The 19,966-nt window shown below is 45.2% G+C and overlaps 1 protein-coding gene across 1 annotated transcript; it reads right to left on the bottom strand.

The window, feature by feature from the left end:
- Positions 1–7,607: 7,607 nt before the first annotated feature.
- LOC128421483 (16 kDa beta-galactoside-binding lectin-like) lies at positions 7,608–9,649 on the bottom strand. Its single transcript, XM_053404369.1, has 4 exons — positions 9,571–9,649; positions 9,404–9,483; positions 8,112–8,295; positions 7,608–7,810 (listed from the first exon to the last, which is right to left on the bottom strand). Exons 1-4 carry the CDS (start codon positions 9,574–9,576, stop codon positions 7,664–7,666), a joined length of 417 nt encoding a protein of 138 aa, XP_053260344.1. The 5' UTR covers positions 9,577–9,649; the 3' UTR covers positions 7,608–7,663.
- Between the last annotated feature and the right edge of the window lie 10,317 nt (positions 9,650–19,966).

The following is a 19,966-nucleotide window of genomic DNA, read 5'->3' as shown; positions in this document are numbered from 1 at the left end:
ATCTCTTCCAAGGGTGCAGCAAATAACCAAAACTTTATTCCTTCCAACCTCTGCGAAATAAGCCCCAGTTACACCTTAAATAGCTGAGGCTTGTTCTTAAGGTCCTTTTAAACTGCATCACGTGATAAAAAGGGTTTGCAGTGAGTGGAGGGTCTGCTTCTCTCTCTAGCAATGCAAGGAAGGTGAAGAAAATCAGAGTCAATAGGCTAAACAGCTGGCCTGTTTCTGATGACTGGGAACCAGTGCCAGATTTACGCATAAGCTAAACAAGCTATAGCTTAGGGCCCACTCTCTTGGGGGCCCCCAAACAATTTAAAGGGGGAAAAACTGGATGTACATTTCCAAAATATAAGATAAAAAACAATTAAAATTGTTTTAGATACCTATAAGGTCCATAAATTACCATATAGCATATATTCAACAACAAAAAAGCGACAATTTGTTGTTGACAAAGGACAGCTGGACATATAAAGGGCCCCATCACCTTCAGTAGCTTAGGGCCTCATCCAACCTAAATCCGACCCTGCTGGGAACACACCTGATAAGCTCAAACAGCTGGTGCTATTTCTTTACGCCAGCCTAGTACCTCCAGAAAGGGATGCGGGTGGCACTGTGGGTTAAACCACAGAGCCTAGAAAGCGTGTTCTCCCTAACAGAGAGCACGTGTTGCGGTTGGGGAAACAAGCCACCCTGCTGTTACTGGGCAGATTTGGGATGAACCCAAGCCATTAAGTGGTTAAAATTGGGTTGCTGGGGAGTTTAGATTGTTGCCAATTTGGAGGAGGGGTCAGAGTCTTTAAATACAGGATGCCCAACGTTGGGCGTCCTCTTGGCCGTTTTGCACAATATTGCACCCTGCTATTTTCTTCAAGGCTGTTGCCCTCTTTAGGGCAGATGGGGAGCATCTTTCCCCTATGGGGAACGACACCTGGCTGGATGCGATTGCCTTGGGATTCATTGTTCCCCCCACAATGTTTGCTGGTACTGACGATATGGTGGGGCCCAGTCGTCAGTGCTGCCCTGCTGAGGTCAGGTGCAGCTGGTTGGGAAGCAATGCCTAGACAAACTACCACCCAGGAGGCCGGAAAGCGTGTTAATAAGGCAGTGGAAAATAAAATACAGGTCGTTGGAAATCGAATGCATTCAAAGGTTATGTTTGTTAACATTATTGGTGTCTTACAGTTTTTGCTTGTTTTATCTTAGGTTTAGCAGCTTCTCCGCATCTGGATGGTGGGGCACAGCATCATGCATTGGGCTGGCATCAGTGCACGGCAGTCCGGATTGGGACCGGGTCTCGGCCTTCCTCCACATGTGCAGTTGCCTTGGCTGTCCAGACGGGGAATGCGCTGGCCAGAATTCCTGCCACTGCTGTCGGGGTGCAGCTGGGTGAGAACAACCTGGTTTCCATGGACTGTTTTTCACTACGTGCTGCAATTTTGGGCGATCTGGCGGAGCTGTGGGCACTGGTGCCGACAGCAAAAATATTTTTTGGTCAAAGCTTTTGCAACGGCGCATTTGGAGAGGTAGTCGTTGCCCAGCTGCCACCGAAAGGGCCAGAAAACGCATCAATTCTGCGGTGTCTAAAAAGATTTTTGAGCTGGGTGGAGATGTGATTTCCTATCCTGAGATTCTTTTTCAGGCTGAATCTTTTTTCAGAGATGATGGTGTGCACCTTTCTTTTTCAGGAAACGATGTTTGGTTGGGTGCGGTGGTGGCTAAGCTGAAGGCTTGGTTGGGTCTGTGAGTGGTTTGGCGGTGAGCTGAGGGCTCCATGGCGGTTAGGCATTGGTTAAAATTGGTTGGTGGAGGGGTAAGTGCCTACCCCTCCAATGGTGGTGCGGAAAGGGAATTCCGTTAAAGGAATCCAGGGGCATGCCATTCTTTTCGTCCTTGTCCCTGGCATCGGACTTGGGCCAGGCAAGCCCCACAGGAACATGAGGGTGAGAAGTGAGGGACTGATGCCCAGCTTCATTTTCTCACCCAATACTTGTTTCCCACGCTGGCTTCCGTTGGAATCCGGAAGGCCAGCTCTGTCCCTGGGGGCAAGGACAGATAGTCATAACCAATGCCTAAGCAACCACTCACAATTTTTGTATTTTGAATAAAGTTGTGGCCAAAATTATGGCAAAAACCATAAACAAAATTGATATGTGATGTGTGAATTTTTGGGGGGTGGCATTGTGGGACTCAACACGCAACTTGCTGATCAGAAGGTCAGCGGTTTGAATCCCCGCAACGGGATTACCTCGGTCTAAGAATGGAAGCCAAACGGTGGAAGGGCACCGGCGGCGGGAGGCCTCATTAGCAAAAGGGCATCTCGGTTTAAGAACAGTTTCGGTTTAAGAACAGACTTCCGGAATGGATTAAGTTCATAAACCGAGGCAACACTCTTTGTGCAAATAAACCATCTAACATAAAGACACCACAGTCTCCGCTGAGCCTCCTTGTCCGAAAGGAAACACAGACCCCACTGGATCTCACAGGGCTTGGAGATCGGGGTTGGGGGTGGGTGGGTAACAATATTTAAAGGCACCATGCAGTAGACTCTTCCTACGTTGCTTTGCATCCATTTGGACGGAGGTAGATCAGTTCTGGGACAGCCATGCAGGAAGGCAGATATATTTGCTGTATTTCATTTTTAAAAACAGATTTAAAGCTGCTTGTGCTTTTGGCATCTCCCATGAACTAATGTGCTTTGCCTGGACTATATTTTCAACCATCCACCCTACCATTATTTTGTTATTATAAATAATTACATTTTGGCCCGCTCTCCTTCCAAGAAACTCAGGGTGGCAGGCATGTCTCCCCCTCATTAGTCTCATGACAGCCTTGCAAGCTCAGCTCGGCTGAGAGACTGTGACTGGCGATTCATGTCTAGGGCTTGGAACTGGGGTCTCGCTTGTTCTAGTCTGACACTACTCTAACCACTACACTGCACTACCTTCCTGCCAACATTCCCACAGAGCGGAGCACTGGGAAGATTTGGAAATGTCTCCTCCCACACCAGCTGGGGAAGCCTCATCCTCTGTTAGCTCCGAGGATGCAGACAGGCTGCTTAGGCAAGTAGAACCGACAGCCCGTCTTCTCAGCCCTTGTCCATCCTAGCTCATAAAAGCAAGCTGGGCAGAGCTGGGCAACAGGCTCCATGGGGTGGAGAACGCTTCCCTCTGTGAGGAAGTCTTCCTGGAACCCCTTAAAGAAGCGGTTATTAAACCATCTTTGGACCTGGCCACTATGGCCAACTATTGCCCAGTCTCCAGTATTCCATTCCTGGGCAAGGCAATCAAGCAGAGAGTTGTGGAACAGCTCCAGGCATGTCTGGAGGATGCAGACCATTTATTTATTTTAAATATTTTTTTATTCGGAATTTCAACAAGACATTTTATCAAAAAAGACATATCAATTCCCCCACCATTTCCCCCCTCCCCCTCCCCATAAAGTAACCCACCCTCCCCCCTGACTTCCCTCTCTCTGGTTTATTAACAAATGTTATTCTCTGCATGCTACACAATTGTATAGATCCTTAATTTATCTGACTGGCTATTGTCAATAAAAAGTTTGTGATTGTTTAATCAAAACCTGCCAAGGAGTTCAGTTCACTTTGTTATTTCTTTAAGTACTTTGTAAAACTCCCCAGATACATTTCAGAAACCAAACAATGCAAAATAGATGCTCATGGGAGGTCTTTAAGCAGAGGCTTGACAACCATATGTCAGGAGTGCTCTGATGGTGTTTCCTGCTTGGCAGGGGGTTGGACTCGATGGCCCTTGTGGTCTCTTCCAACTCTATGATTCTATGATTCTATGAAAAGGTTCCCATTCATCTTTAAAGTCACAGTTATCCTTCTCCCGTAGTTTGTATGTCAGTTTTGCCAATTCTGCATAGTCCATCAGTTTCTCTTGCCATAATTCTTTAGTTGGGATTTCCTCCTTCCATCCTTGTGCTATTAAGACTCTTGCTGCTGTTGTCGCATACATAATGATATTTTTCACTTTCCTTGGCAGGTCTTTTCCTACAATCCCTAACAAAAATGCTTCAGGTTTTTTAACAAATGTTAGATGGAACATTTTCTTCAGCTCATTGTATATCATTTCCCAAAACTTTCTAATTTCATTACAGTCGAAGATGCAGACCATTTAGACCTCTTCCATTCAAGTTTCAGGTCCCAAAGTGTCTGTTTTGGGTGATGTCACAGTTCCTCATAGCATCCTCTTGCTCATGCCCACAGCTACTGTGTCATTGCAGCAGGGGTCAGGGGACGGCACATATAATGTGGCTTCTGATTACAGTGGTACCTCGGGTTACATACGCTTCAGGTTACAGACTCCGCTAACCTAGAAATAGTGCTTCAGGTTAAGAACTTTGCTTCAGGATAAGAACAGAAATCGTGCTCCGGCGGCATAGCGGCAGCAGGAGGCCCCATTAGCTAAAGTGGTGCTTCAGGTTAAGAACAGACATCTGGAACGAATTAAGTACTTAACCTGAGGTACCACTGTATATTTTTCTTTTTCACCTCCCAGGAAATCTTCCTCAGCAGCCTTTCCTGGTAAGTGGCTGCTTATGATTTTGTCCGTCTAGATTACTTACCTGTCCCAAATGTGCAAAGAATTACCACGATCTTGCTTCAAAACATGGACATGTGCATCACGCCTTTGAGACTGCAACCCTTTTGTGGACGGACACCTCTCCTGTACTGTTTAAATCCTGTGATTTAAACTGCCAGCCAGGACAACCCATAAAAATAGGTACCAAACAAAAGAGGCTTTCAAATCATTTTGACACAGGCACCAGAATTTCCCCTTTTCTCCACAGCAAATGCAGGACAGCAGGATGTACCAATTTTTTTAAAATACAGGTGAGGAACCTCAGTCCAGAAAGCCAAATATGGTCCCCAAAACTCCTTTGTGTGGCCCTCAATAGGTTTCCTAGCCACACACCCCTCACTGCTCCGATTTCACATCTCCAAGTGTTCTTGCCCAATGCCACCTGCTTGTCTACAGCAGAGGTTTTCAACCTTTTTGAGTCCACAGCTCCCTTGAGCAACTACGTTCTTTCTGTGGCACCGCTGTGGAGCTCAGGAGTTGACACCCTGAAGTATACTCAGAGTCAAGAGTGGATTTCATGCTCTTTATTCAGCTCATAGTGGTGAGGAGGAATGGAAGTTCCCCCAGGATGTCTGCTTTATATACATTTACACAATGGGCCCCACGTGATTGGCTAATTCCGGGATTCACCTGTAGGCCAATCAGGTTGCGGATTCACTTCCACCTGGAGCTGGATTGGGTGGCTCCTGTGGACCAATCAGACTGCTGCATTCTGGATCCTATTCTTCTAGGACCAATCAGACTGCTGCATTCTGAATCCTATTGTTCTAGGGCCAATCAGACTGCTGCATTCTGAATCCTATTGTTCTAGGACCAATCAGACTGCTGCATTTTGGATCCTATTCAACTCAGTACATAACACACCCCTTGCCTGCATCTCACCCTTTTTAAAAGTGTTCCTTAAGCTTCCTCTCTCCTCTCCTTGGGAGTCCTCTGGGTTGTCGCTGCAACCCCTGGTTTCTGAGCTGCCCCCCCTGCCCCAAAGTGAGGTTTGCCCCACAGGGCCCTGGGAAGAGGATGCCCCCAGCCTTAGTGCCCCAACAGAGACTGGCCAAAGATGAACATAAGACCAGCACCTTATCTTGAGAGGCGACAGTGGCCGCTGCCAGGTCTGCATGGCTGAGAGGCTTCAATACAGAATACCTTTGTTCTTCTTATTGTAGTTGTAGCATATGGATTGCAATGTGTGAAGTTTATATATTTTTCATGTACACAGGTCATTGTTTCATATTTGAATTCTTTTGTAGTTGTGCTGAAGAAGATTCCAGCGAAACAGATTATCCAGGATCACTGTCCGTTGTTATTCACCTACTACTTTGGCACCATAAATTCCTAAAAAAGGTTTTACCACTTAGCCCACAGGATAGCATCTATTACTTTGTTTCAACCATAGACTTATTATACTTCTATGGACTTTCAAAGATTGACAGACGTGTGTTCAATTGATTTCAAATATATTAGAGAATTTACAAGTGCACACATTTTGTTTTTGTTACTAAATCATGTATATTATGCAATAAGTGCTATCTAGTACAGTGGTGCCTCGCAAGACGAAAATAATCCTCTTTGTCTAGCAGTTTTTTCATCTTGCAAAGCAACCCTATTAGCGGCTTAGCGGATTAGCACTATTAGTGGTTTAGCGGCTTAGCAGCTATTAAAGGCTTAGCGGGTTAGAAAAGGGGGGGGAGCGAAAAAAATCACAAGACTCGCAAGACCTTTTCGTCTTGCGAAGCAAGCCCATAGGGAAATTCGTCTTGCGAAGCGCATCGAAAAACGGAAAACCCTTTCGTCTAGCGGGTTTTTCGTCTTGCGAGGCATTCGTCTTGCGGGGCACCACTGTATACTGGTCTGCGTGTTGCTTTTATTGTTTGTTGTGGCAGAAAGGCTTCAGCAACGGGCACTCGGCTCCCAGGCAGGCCTAGCACACAGCAAGCACAAAAAGACCAGCTCACTGCCTGCCTCCCTTTTGTCTGTCTGTTCCCAACAGCAAGGGCTGGCAGACTAAATGGCTGGGCTCCCTCTCCCACTTGCTTGCTCACTCCAAAGCCGCCTCGGCTCCTGGCAACCCCCAGGCCAGCCCCAGAGGCAACCATTCGCCTGGGGAGCTTGCAGCCAGGGCTGCTGCAACAACTGGCCGTGCAAGCCTTCGGGAGGCAGAGACATGAGAGGGCAATCAAGGAGGGAGAGAAGGAAAGAAGGACAGAGGCCAGTGTTGCCCATGGCACCCCAAACCATCATTCAAGGCACCCCAGGGTGCCACAACACACTGGTTGAAAACCACCGGTCTAGAGTCTAGACCGGCCTTTCTTAACCTTGGCTTAACTCCCATCACCCTTGACCACTGGTTCTGCTAGCTAGGGATGATGGGATTTGCAGCCCAACAACAGCCAGTGACCCGAGGTTGAGAGAGGCTGGTCTAGAGAGAGAAGGGAGAGGGGTTTTTGAGTGTGCCTAGAAAATACCCTACGGGACGCGGGTGGCGCTGTGGGTTAAACCACAGAGCCTAGGACTTGCCGATCAGAAGGTCGGCGGTTCGAATCCCTGCGACGGGGTGAGCTCCCGCTGCTCAGTCCCTGCTCCTGCCAAACTAGCAGTTCAAAAGCACGTCAAAAGTGCAAGTAGATAAATAGGCACCACTCCAGAGGGAAGGTAAACGGCGTTTCCGTGCACTGCTCTGGTTCGCCAGAAGTGGCTTAGTCATGCTGGCCACATGACCCGGAAGCTGTACGCCAGCTCCCTCGGCCAATAAAGCAAGATGAGCGCCTCAACCCCAGAGTCGGCCACGACTGGACCTAATGGTCAGGGGTCCCTTTACCTTTACCTAGAAAATACCCTACTGTTCAAAGGCAATATTTATATTTGTTGCCCCGCCCACTTTTGCCTCTGTCTCCACCCACCATGGTCATGTGGGCCACAGAAGGCTCTCCAGTAGGGAACGAGGCTCCTGGACTGAAAAATATTTCCCCTGACTGTTACAAACTAAAACCATGCAGGCAGTTTTTGAAGAACAGTTGAGTTTATTCAGACTTGTTGCCCGACTATAGGGACGCAGGGCAAAATTAGAGAAATTTGAGGGCTCTGATTCTGAAGTCTCCTTCCACCTTGATGTAGCTGATGGTCTTCAGGCCCAGCCGGTTGGGGAAGGTGAACTCGTGACCTTCTGCCAGCTTTACCTTGATCTCCGCAGAAAGAAAAATGAAGGAAAGCTGGAAGAAGCGGGAGGAGTCGTCATGAGAAAACCAGAACACTAAGAACTTTACATGCCCTGAAAGACTAAAGGAAGGCAACTATTGCATAGACACTGGGCATTCAGCATTTCCATTTCCTGTCTGAGGCTGCTTCTACCCAAGTGCTTTACATTTCAGTTGAGTCTGAGGCACTTCAGAGCCCAAGGACCAGAGTTGTCTTAATCCATAGGTAGGCAAACTAAGGCCCGGGGGCCAGATCCAGCCCAATTGCCTTCTAAATCGGCCCGTTGGCGGATTGATAAGACTGCCACACCCTCACCTGAACTTTGGCACCTTGTTCGAAAGGGAAATCGGTGATTCTCTGTTCTTTCCCCCAGACGCCGTCCTGCAAGGAGTTGCACACGATGGTGTTCAAAATGGTGTTCTCGTCCGTCTGGTAGTCAAAGCGGGGGTTGAAGTGAAGAACGAGGTTGTCGAGATCACGGCCCAGATTCACAACAAAACTTGAAGAGGATGGAAGTTATGCAAAAACAAGAGCGTGGAAGTTAAGGCTTCCTGGACTTCTGTATAAACAAACAACAACTATGCAGTCCCTCTCCTGGCCATCTTGCCTGTATGCCAAACAGTGAGAACATTTAGTGCTGTATTTGGGCTTCATGAGAACATTAGCTTTAAAAATAAATAAAAATAAAGCATGGTTCTAGCGCTCATAGCCCTGTGATTACATAGGAATTAGCAACCTAGAGCAGCATATAGACCAGGGTTTCCCAAACTTGGTTCTCCAGCTGTTTTTGGACTACAGTTATCACCCATAACCACAGGGTCCTGCTAGCTCTAGGATCCCACAGCTAATTCTCCCCTGTTCGTCTCGCTGGCCCAAGTGGGACTAATTTAGCCAGGTAGCCCTGGTGATCATCTAATGTTTATCGGATGCATTTCCCCCCTAAATTGATTTTTGATTTTATTGTCATTTATGCTTTATACCGTATTTTATGTAGTTTTTTTCTTTTGTAGCATCAATTAAGTGTTTTAATTTTGTTGTTAGCCACCCTGAGCCCGGTTTCCTCAACCGTGAAGGGTGGGGTATAAATAAAAAATTATTATTATTTATTATACTAACTATGGGACACGGGTGGCACTGTGGGTTAAACCACACAGCCTAGGGCTTGCCGATCAAAAGGTCGGCAGTTCGAATCCCCGCAACAGGGTGAGCTCCCGTTGCTCGGTCCCTGCTCTTGCCAATCTAGCAGTTTGAAAGCACTAAGTGCAAGTAGATAAATAGGTACCGCTCCAGCAGGAAGGTAAACGGCATTTCCGTGTGCTGCTCTGGTTCTCCAGAAGTGGCTTAGTCATGCTGGCCACATGACCCAGAAGCTGTATGCCAGCTCCCTCGGCCAGTAAAGCGAGATGAGCGCCGCAACCCCAGAGTCGGTCATGACTGGACCTAATGGTCAGGGGTCCCTTTACCTTTACCTATTATACTAACTGAAGCCATGCTGATATGAACAGCTTGGGGGGCAAGCAGGTGAGATAGCAACTTCTCTGTACTCCAAAGCAGTAATACGAATGCACCACAAGAGTCTCAAGACGCTTTCCTCCTTCTCAACTTACTCTTTGGCATCCGATGAGATCCTCCCTTTCACTTGGACAGTGTCTCCATGCATAAGGAGAAAATCCGTCGCAACCAGCCCCTAGGGAAGAGGGAAACACGCCTTCAGCTGTGATGGTGGAATGGTGAGATTTAGGAGGGAAAGGGGCAAGAAAGTGAAGGCTCTTACATTCATTGGCTTGTCGTGAAACCGGGTCCATGGATCAATGAGGGCACTTCCTAATGCCTATGGGACGGAATAAGAGGAAGGAGTCACCAATAAATCAATAGGGAGAAGCACAGAGAATTTCATTTGCTACAGACAGTGTTGGGAATCCAAGGCTTGCCAGATCTTTAAGACTAGCAGCTTGCTAGTCCCACAAAGCAAGCAATTACTTCTCCCTCCTGCCATGTTATTCCCAGTAGCAACCTCCAATTAAAAGTGCTGCTTCCACTAACTCTTATAGGGAAGCCTAAAGACGCTGTAAACAAACCACAGAGTATTATTTTTTGCATACTCACTCAAACAAATGAATGAATGGATTTTATTATTTCGGTCACAGACCAGTTCCAGCCCACATACAATATCAAGGGAATCATCAAACACGATGGGGATACATTTGAATTTGCAATGAGGTATGTCAGGGACAATACAGATATAGCAATCGTTAAAAATAATATAAATTAAAACTTAATCACTAACATAAAACCTAAAATTATCCTTTAAAACCTTATTATAATAGCACGGCTTGTTCCCTAAGTTTCATGGCAATTGCACAGAATTTGGCTACCCTTAACGTGATCTCAGGATCCTTCTTGTCCTCTACCAGGGATTTTAGACATTGAAGTTCGGATTCATTTGGAGATTTTTTTCTCAAACACACGTTGCCAAGCCCTCTTCAAATCTTGCCTTTTCTGTGAAGCCTCAACGCCCACCCCTTCTAGAAAGACTTTTTGAGTATGCTGAACTGCATCGGCATACATCCGCCTCCTAAATTACACATATCTCTCCCACAGGTAGACGTTTGATTGTAAGCTCTGCAGGGCAGAGACCAGTCCCCGCCCTTTATGCTAGAAAGCACAACTGTATGGCTAGCACACCATCATCAACAACAGAGGACAGCCCTACTAACGATGCACCAAGAATAGATTTTCAAGAACCCCAAAGCAAGAGAAAAAGATAGAAGTCAGGCATGCAATAGCGACACATACAAAATGTGCTTGTTTCATAGCTGATACACCGCTTCCCAAAGAGACCTATTGATGCTTATAAGTTTCTGGCCTTGTTTGGGTCCTGCTGCTTGTAAAGCAATCTCAGTACCAATAATCTAAGAGCAACAGTAAAGAGGACTCACGGGATCCATGATGCAATCTCGCCTTCTCCCTTCCAATCTCAGTTCTGTGCCTCAGCAAAAGAAGTACCAGACTGCTACCTTGCAAAAAGAAAGGGCCCCCTGGTGTCTTTAAGTAGCTGGGGGGGGGAAAGCACCACCTGACAAAAAGGGTCTGCTGTGACTGGAGCTCTCTAGAAATGCGAGGAGGAGGAAAATCAGGGTCAACAAGCAACACAGCTGGCCTGCTTTGAATGCAGGAGAAGAGTGATTACACTAGGGAACAAATATTTTGTTGCATTGACACCTGCAGTTGTTGTAACCTAATTTCGATGTGCTGATTTCATATCTGAAGTTGGTTTTGTTCTGTAAGCTCTAGTTTTTTTGCAATTCATGTTTTTCACCTTTCACCATAATCTTTGTTTTTCATAATGCCAGAATTCAATATTTTATTAAACACATAGCCAAAGTAGTACAATATGAGTATAAATGTAAGTGACTTATATAACATTAAACATGACATGTATAGCATTGAAAATGACATGTATATCTATGTACAGTTGGAGGTATGCAAAAAAAATGTATTGCCTTGGGATACGCAGTATACTGGGGAACAAAAAAAAATTCCATTTTCTTTTGCATGAGATTTTTCAACTGTTCTTATATGTTCTTTCAATGCTGATATACATTCAAATCTGAAATCGATTTTCGTGTACCGGTACATGCTAGAGACACATTTTTGTCTACTTGAAGAAGCCATGGTCCATCTAAAAAATACAAATATTTAGGTTTAAAAAACTGTAAAAATTAAGAAAAATTAAGTTTGCAATACAATAATTACCATGTGGTTAGGGTAGATCAACGTGTCAGTGTGCACTTATCCCCAGTGTAAATATGACATATCAGCAAAAGTCGTAAACTGAAAGATAACTATAGCATGTACAGAAAAATCGATTTCAGATTTGAAATCTGCATTGAAAGAACATATAAGAACAGTTGAAAAATCTCATGCAAAGGAAAATGGAAAAAAAAAAAAGTTCCCCAGTGGCTGGTGCAATTTCTTCCTGCTGCCCTTCATTCACCTGGTACCCTCCAGATGCTTTGGCGGCCGCAGCTCCCATCAGGATTAGCCCTCACCTGTGCAGGTTGGGGTGATGATAGCTGTGGTCCAAAACATCTGGAGAGGACATCCTTGCCCCCACTTTTCCTCCAAGAAACCCAGGATGGTGAACATGGTTTCCTCTCATTCACATCACAACATTAGGCCAGGAGGCAACTGAGCCGATGGAAAACGAGGAGTTAGAGCAGGGTCTCCCAAACCTGGGCCTCCAGCTGTTTTTTTGGACTACAACTCCCATCATCCCTAGCTAGCAGGACCAATGGTTAGGGGTGATGAGAACTGGAGTCTGAAAACAGCTGGAGACCCAAGTTTGGGAACCACCCTGTTAAAACACTTTTATTGGTCTACAGTGTGGAAGGGCTGGAGCAGGGGTCAGCAAACTTTTTCACTGTCCCTCAGACCTTGTGGGGGGGCCGGACTTTTTTTTTTTTAAATTAAGTTTTCCATTTTAACAATCCAATCACATCACATTAATTATTCCAAATTAAAGGTAAAGGTACCCCTGCCCGTTCGGGCCAGTCTTGACAGACTCTGGGGTTGTGCGCTCATCTCACTCTAGAGGCCGGGAGCCAGCGCTGTCCAAAGACACTTCCGGGTCACGTGGCCAGTGTGACAAGCTGCATCTGGCGAGCCAGCGCAGCACATGGAACGCCGTTTACCTTCCCGCTGGTAAGCGGTCCCTATTTATCTACTTGGACCCGGGGGTGCTTTCGAACTGCTAGGTTGGCAGGCGCTGGGACCGAGCGACAGGAGCACACCCCACCGCGGGGATTCGAACCGCCGACCATGTGATCGGCAAGTCCTAGGCGCTGAGGTTTTACCCACAGTTATTCCAAATTATACCAATACATATCATAAAGTCCAAATATTTTGCCAAATTATAATTTTTTTGTTGGGGCTTCCCATGCTTCGAGTTCAGTAGGGTCCAATCATCTCATATTTCTGTTGCTTTTAGTGTTCACCAGTCCCATCTTTCAATCTTCTTGTTGTTATCCTTCTTCTTCTTAATAGCCTCTGAGTTATTTCCACAGGCGAGTTAAAGTAAACAATGTTATGCTTCTGTGTGAACTTTGTATGGCTCTCCCTTTTTTAAAAAAGATGGTAAGTCTTTTGTTTGCAATAAATCCTGACACTCTGTTGTTTATGCCAAATCCGTCCAACAGTCCTCCTCGGACTATTTTTTGTGGGGGGGGGGGATGAATGAATTCCTATGCCCCACAAATAACCCAGAGATTCATTTTAAATAAAAGCACACATTCTAATCATGTAAAAACACGCTAATGCCTGGACCATCCACGGGCCAGATTTAGAAGGCGATTGGGCCGGATCCGGCCCCCAGGCCTTAGTTTGCCTACCCATGGGCTGGAGAATAAAGACTGGATTGTGGCTGAGTCCTGGGGAATTCGAACGCAGGACTCACCTGTCCCAGCCTGACATGACTCTAACCACTACACCACATTGGCTTCCTTTGAACAAGTACATTGTGGCATAATATTTTATAAATATAAAGTTCATAAATACAAACATTTCTATATATACAGTTTTTTTGAGGGGGAGATTATATTGGGTTGCATCTAATGTTAGTCCAATGCTGGGCGGCGGGGGGCGCATTCTAATTAATCGACATTGTTGACAGGTCCATTAATTTCTCCTCATAGTTGGAGACACTCTTTACGTAGGCCCAGTGCAAGAGGCAGCAGCAAAAAAAAGTGTCAGCAGCAATCTTGCAGCAATGTGAATCAGCTTGAAAGGCATCTTCAAAGCCTCGCAGAGACCATTAAAAATCCCTCTGCCCTCGTGGGGTCCTGTTGCATCAGCTGTTGCAGATTCTGGAGCTGCCAGTTTTTCCAATCAGGTTCTGCGGCTGTGCCTTTAACAGAAGCTGTTAAATGCAGCAACCGGGAGGTCAAAATTGCTTATCTCTCTGCTGTGGAAACCTTCACCTACTCATTCATATAGTTCAAGGCATTTTAAAAGACACGTCTCCTAAGAGTAGAGTCACAAGTGTCCTTGCCCGATAAACATTTGTTTGTGATTTTGTTGCTTGCATATGCATTCACAAAGTGACAACCTGTCCCAATTCGGCAAAGGAGAATATCATTCCTACGCTCTTCCCTCAAAGATGGTCAGGTGAATTATTCCTTTAGATTAGCCTTTTCGGGAACAGAAACCTCCTCTGCACAACTTTGGTTACCTATACAGTGGTACCTCAGGTTAAGTACTTAATTCGTTCCGGAGGTCCGTACTTAACCTGAAACTGTTCTTAACCTGAAGCACCACTTTAGCTAATGGGGCCTCCCGCTGCTGCCGCGCCGCCAGAGCACAATTTCTGTTCTCATCCTGAAGCAAAGTTCTTAACCTGAAGCACTATTTCTGGGTTAGAGGAGTCTGTAACCTGAAGCGTATGTAACCTGAAGCGTATGTAACCCGAGGTACCACTGTAATGTTCTACTGAAACAGGGACAGATGCAAATCAAACTCAAGACCTGTGTTTTTGTATTTTTAGCTGTAAGCTGTCTGAAGAAAAGGCAGGATTGAAATAATATGATGGTTATTTTGATTATATATATATCAATAAAAGCTCTGCAGAGTTCTGCAGAACTTCCTTTTATTTTCTGGGATCTAATTGCACAGACCAAATCCCTTCTGTTTATTCATTTAAATGTTTGTCCCTGTTATTAATTGTGCGAGCAGCTGAAGGGAACGAAGAGACGCTCACGGCAGAATCAAGACCCCTGTTTCCATCTGAGGCTGGTGGCATCACATCAGGCGGCTGGTTGTCACTTTGAATCTTTTCATTGATATAATTTCTCGATTTTGCAAGCTGTGCTGTCAAGGAAAGGAGCTGGCGCGTTAATACAGCTTGTTGGAAATGTGGAGCATCAAAGGATGTTATTTGGCTGCCGTCTTAACTGTACTTAAGAGGAAATGAGAATCACTGAAGTCAGGGGGGGATTTACTTCCAGGAAAGACTGAGAATAAGTGGATGCTGTCAGACAGGTAAAGAGTATTTGCATGAGGCCTGATAGCAGCAGAGGCATACTGTGTAAGCATTAACTTTTGTGTAAGCAAAGAGATCACCTTGCCAACAAAGGTCCGTATAGTAAAAGCTATGGTTTTCCCAGTAGTGATGTATGGAAGTGAGAGCTGGACCATAAAGAAGGCTGATCGTCGAAGAATTGATGCTTTTGAATTCTGGTGCTGGAGGAGACTCTTGAGAGTCCCGTGGACTGCAAGAAGATCAAACCTATCCATTCTGAAGGAAATCAGCCCTGAGTGCTCACTGGAAGGACAGATCCTGAAGCTGAGGCTCCAATACTTCGGCCACCTCATGAGAAGAGAAGACTCCCTGGAAAAGACCCTGATGTTGGGAAAGATGGAGGGCACAAGGAGAAGGGGACGACAGAGGATGAGATGGTGGGACAGTGTTTTTGAAGCTACCAGCATGAGTTTGACCAAACTGCGGGAGGCAGTGGAAGACAGGAGTGCCTGGCGTGCTCTGGTCCATGGGGTCACGAAGAGTCAGACACAACTAAACGATTAAACAACAACAACAACAAACTATTGTTTTCTGATTTATTGGCCAAGTGGCCCCAGAGCAGGGTCATTTAAAAATCGCTGGACAGGGTCTGCTGCCAAGTGTGGTGTTATATGCTTATAGCATTAGAGGAAATAATGGAGAATCAAAATCCATTCCTAGCTATAAGTTGGCTATGCCCTGCCATTATGATATGCTAGATATGCAGGTATCAGAACCAGGTCCTTTTTTGTGGTGGCCCCAGGAATTAGGTTTGATGAGGCCCTAAGCTACTGAAGGTAATGGGGCCCTTTCTATGTCCAGCTGTCCTTTGTCAACAACAAATTGTCACTGTTTTTTGTATTGAATATATGCTATATGGTAATTTATGGACCTAACAGGTGTCTAAAGCCATTTGCAGATGCAGAATGTCGGCACCCTATATATAGAAATGAGCAAACCAGTGATATTTTAGGGAGCAGGCTAGCAGGCGGGGCCCATGACTTACATCATAGGAGCCTACACAACACAAAACACTGTTGCTGTATGTAGGTTTTATTTTATTTGTTTTTTATCTTATATTTTAGAAATGTACATCCAGTTTCTTTTTCCTTTAATTTTTTTTGGGTTCCCCAAGAGAGTGGGGCCCTAAGCTATAGCTTGTTTAGCTTATACGTAAATCTGGCTGAAATATACTCAGAGTCGAGAGTGGATTTCATGCTCTTTATTCAGCTCATAGTGGTGAGGAGGAATGGAAGTTCCCCCAAAGTATCTGCTTTATATACATTATTTACACAATGGGCTGCACGTGATTGGCTAATTCTAGAATTCTCCTGTAGGCCAATCAGGTTGTGATCTGGAGCTGGATTGGATGGCTCCTGCAGACCAATCGTACTGCTGCATTGTTCTAGGACCAATCAGACTGCTGCATTCTGAATCCTATTGTTCTAGGACCAATCAGACTACTGCATTTTGGATCCTATTCAACTCAGTACATAACACCGGCACTGTGTGGCCCCATGCCTTTCTCATTCCCTCCCCAAAGACCTGTGCATCACCCTCTTTCTGCTGCCTTTTAAGACGAGCTTGAAGACTTGATTCCGGTCTCTGTTTGACTAATGTGCCAATACTTGAGTTTATCTTCACCTGTTCAGTAGGTGGGGCTATTTAGTAAATTGTTGGTGTGATTTCATGGAAACTCTTTGTGAACTGCCTTGAGAAGGCTGCACCATGGAAATATTTCTAACAGATGGAACCCCCATGTTGAGAGGCAATATACCTCTCAATGACAAATGTCAGAATGCAAACAACATGTCCCACTGATGGTGATGCGATTTTATTTGCTCCTTTTTATCTGTTTTATTGAGATCTCTTGGCTTTAATTCCTTTTATTGTGCCTTGGTACCACTCTGTGATGAAAGGCAGATTATAAATATTTTAAATAAAAAGAAATAACTAGGTAAACCTTGGTGCGGGCCAGCAAAGCACTTCTTATTGTCTTCTGCAGCAGTCAAACACAATCACCAGCCCCCAAAGGTACTAAAAATATTCTCCCTCTTTATAGCAGCGGCAGGGGATCCTCCAGATTTTGTGGACTCCAAATGCCATCAACCCCAGCAGGCATGGCCAATGGCCAAGGAAGATGGGAGCCGTAGTCTAACAATATCTGGAGGGTTATAGGTTCCCCATCACTGTCATAAATAATTGTTACCTTCTGCCTCCATTCATTGCATAGAATCATAGAATTGTAGAGTTGGAAGAGACCATGCTGTATTGTTTTTAACATTTGACTGGAAGCCGCTCAGAGTGGCTGGGGAAACTCAGCCAGATGGGTGGGGTATAAATAATAAATTTTATTATTATTATTATTATTATTATTATTATTATTATTATTATGCGGGTCAATGCAGGAAACTTTTGCCCAACATGGGACTCGAACCCAGGACCCTAAAATTAAGAGTCTCGTGCTCTACCAGCTAAGCTATCCCAGCTAACACCTTTTCCCAAAGTATCTGTTTTCCATCCATTCCCCTTTTCCTCTCTGCTCCAATTCATCTCAAATTTTCCCAGTTACTCAGTGATCAGTCGTTATTCTCAGATGCTGGCCGATGCCTTTGGATTCTTTTGAGAGGCCTGAGACATGGAACCGCACTGTTGTCGCAATTCATGACTGTCAATACTGCTGAAATTATTATTATTTTATTTTCCAAAGCCTGATAGGAGGGAGATCCTAGGGAGCAGAGACTTGCATTTTTCTTAATAAGTTCTGTCAGTTACGATTATTCTGATCATGAACATTTTATTTTCTCTAGGTCCTGCTGGGGAGGGATTTGACTTGGAGAAAAGCCCAAAGAGATTCAGAAATCAGCCAGCCTGAGGGATGTGCGTGTTGTCTGGCCAAAAACTAATGCTGTGTCTAAAGGGCAGTCTAACTGAGTTGACAAGGCAGAGAAGCTAACTCAGAGTCAGAGTTAGGGGGTGCAACTGGTTTCGTCGCACTGGGGGTGTGTGTTAGGATATAGTTCTGTTCCACCTTAAAAGGGTACAGGCCTGACTGTTGTGTGTCACATGCCTGTTTACTTCCAGCACAGATCTGCTGGGAACTTCCGTTTGTATATAGCTTTTGTATTGCTGCTGTTTTGCTGGAGACGAAGGGAAGCAGACATGTTTTCCTTTGTTTCTGAACTATGCTGAATAAAATGCCTATAAATTCTGCTTGCACATGTCTCTGTCTGCCTCTTCTGCTCCAAAGAGTTCTTATCTCTGCTGGTTTGCGTGCTCAGAGTCTCTTTTGCAGCTTTTGCATCTCATTTGGAAACCAAGGACCCAGAGTCTGGAGGAAGAATGGGGAGGCACACAATGCCAGATGCTTGAAGTCCAGTGTGAAGTTTCCACAGTCTGTGTTGATTTGGGGAGCCATGTCATCAGCTGGTGTTGGTCCACTGTGCTTCATTAAGTCCAGGGTCAACGCAGCCGTCTACCAGGAGATTTTGGAGCACTTCATGCTTCCTTCCACAAACGAGCTTTATGGGGATGCTGACTTCATTTTCCAGCAGGACTTGGCACCTGCCCACACTGCCAAAAGTACCAAAACCTGGTTCAATGCCCATGGGATTACTGTGCTTGATTGGCCAGCAAACTTGCCTGACCTGAACCCCATAGAGAATCTATGGGACATTGCCAAGAGAAAGATGAGAGACATGAGACCGAGCAATGCAGAAGAGCTGAAGGCTGCTATTGAAGCATCCTGGTCTTCCATAACACCTCAGCAGTTGCCACAGGCTGATAGCATCCATGCCACGCCGCACTGAGACAGCAATTGATGCAGAAGGGGCCCAAACCAAATGCTGAGTACATATGCATGCTTCTACTTCTCAGAGGTCCAACACTGCTCTATTTGCAATCCTTGTTTTGCTGATTTCATTTAAGATTCTAATTTTCTGAGATTGTTAATTTGGGGTTTTCATTAGCTGTACGCCATGATCTTCACAATTACGACAAATAAAGGCTTGACATATCTCGCTTTGCGTGTCATGAGTCTATCTCATAAATTAGTTTCACCTTTTAAGTTGAATTACTGAAATAAATGAACTTTTCCACGATATTCTAATTTTCTGAGTTTTACCTGTACTTTGGTAAACCAATAAATCTTAAATAAAAAATATTTTTTTAAAAAAAACTTCATACCCTCCAACATTTCTCCGATGAAAATAGGGATGTCCTTGTTGGAAAATTTGCTGATTAAATCCTGCCGTCCAGTCAGCGCTCCCCTGCGTAGCTCTGCTGGGGCTGACCTGGGCAAGAAAACAGAGTTGCAGCGGTCCTGCAGTCCGTGTGAGATAGAGGGATAAATCAGTCCAGAGACAGTTCGTTGCTATCTCTAAAAGCGTTTTATTTACAAGCCATAAATCAGTCTCATTCCATCGGAGCTTTCCGGCATCTTTCCCGTGCTAAAGCACACACAGTCTCTCTGCTGCGTCTTTCAGTCTAAAGTGAAACCAATTCTCACAGACAAAGACAGACATATGGCCCTGCGTCAGGCCCCTCCCCAGATACAGGACACCAAGGAGTTTTAACCCTGTAAACTCCAAACTCCACAGAAAATGCCTGGGAGTTTCCCTGCAGCCCCCGAACTCCAAGCATCCTCCGGTATGAGCAGCTTTGGAAAAGGCATTTCGCTTCTTCTCCAGTGCACTTCAGCGACAGATATCAAATGATATATGCACACTAATCTTCTAGCATAACACAGCAAGAAGCATGAAACATCATAGAGCTAAACTACGTACAGTGGTACCTCGGGTTACATACACTTCAGGTTACATACGCTTCAGGTTACAGACTCTGCTAACCCAGAAATAGTACCTCGGGTTAAGAACTTTGCTTCAGGATGAGAACAGAAATTGCACGGTGGCGGCGGGAGGCCCCATTAGCTAAAGTGGTGCTTCAGGTTAAGAACAGTTTCAGGTTAAGAACGGACGTCAGGAATGAATTAAGTACGTAACCAGAGGTACCACTGTATGTACAAACAAAGGAGTCATGGCATCCTCTCTCTCCAGTTCCAAGAGAAGAAACAGGAAGAAGTAAAAGCAATAGTACAGTACAATAGTACATACAGCGG

The sequence above is a fragment of the Podarcis raffonei genome, chromosome 9 (assembly GCF_027172205.1).
Source record: "Podarcis raffonei isolate rPodRaf1 chromosome 9, rPodRaf1.pri, whole genome shotgun sequence".
In the NCBI taxonomy this organism is placed as follows: domain Eukaryota; kingdom Metazoa; phylum Chordata; class Lepidosauria; order Squamata; family Lacertidae; genus Podarcis; species Podarcis raffonei.
This window is presented reverse-complemented; position numbering and strand designations above follow the sequence as displayed.

Coding starts and splice junctions, on each gene's coding strand:
- LOC128421483 (XM_053404369.1), bottom strand. Junction 8,296..9,403: donor ATCTCATCGGATGCCAAAGA/GTAAGTTGAGAA, acceptor ATCCTCTTCAAG/TTTTGTTGTGAATCTGGGCC. Junction 7,811..8,111: donor AACAAGGTGCCAAAGTTCAG/GTGAGGGTGTGG, acceptor CGCTTCTTCCAG/CTTTCCTTCATTTTTCTTTC.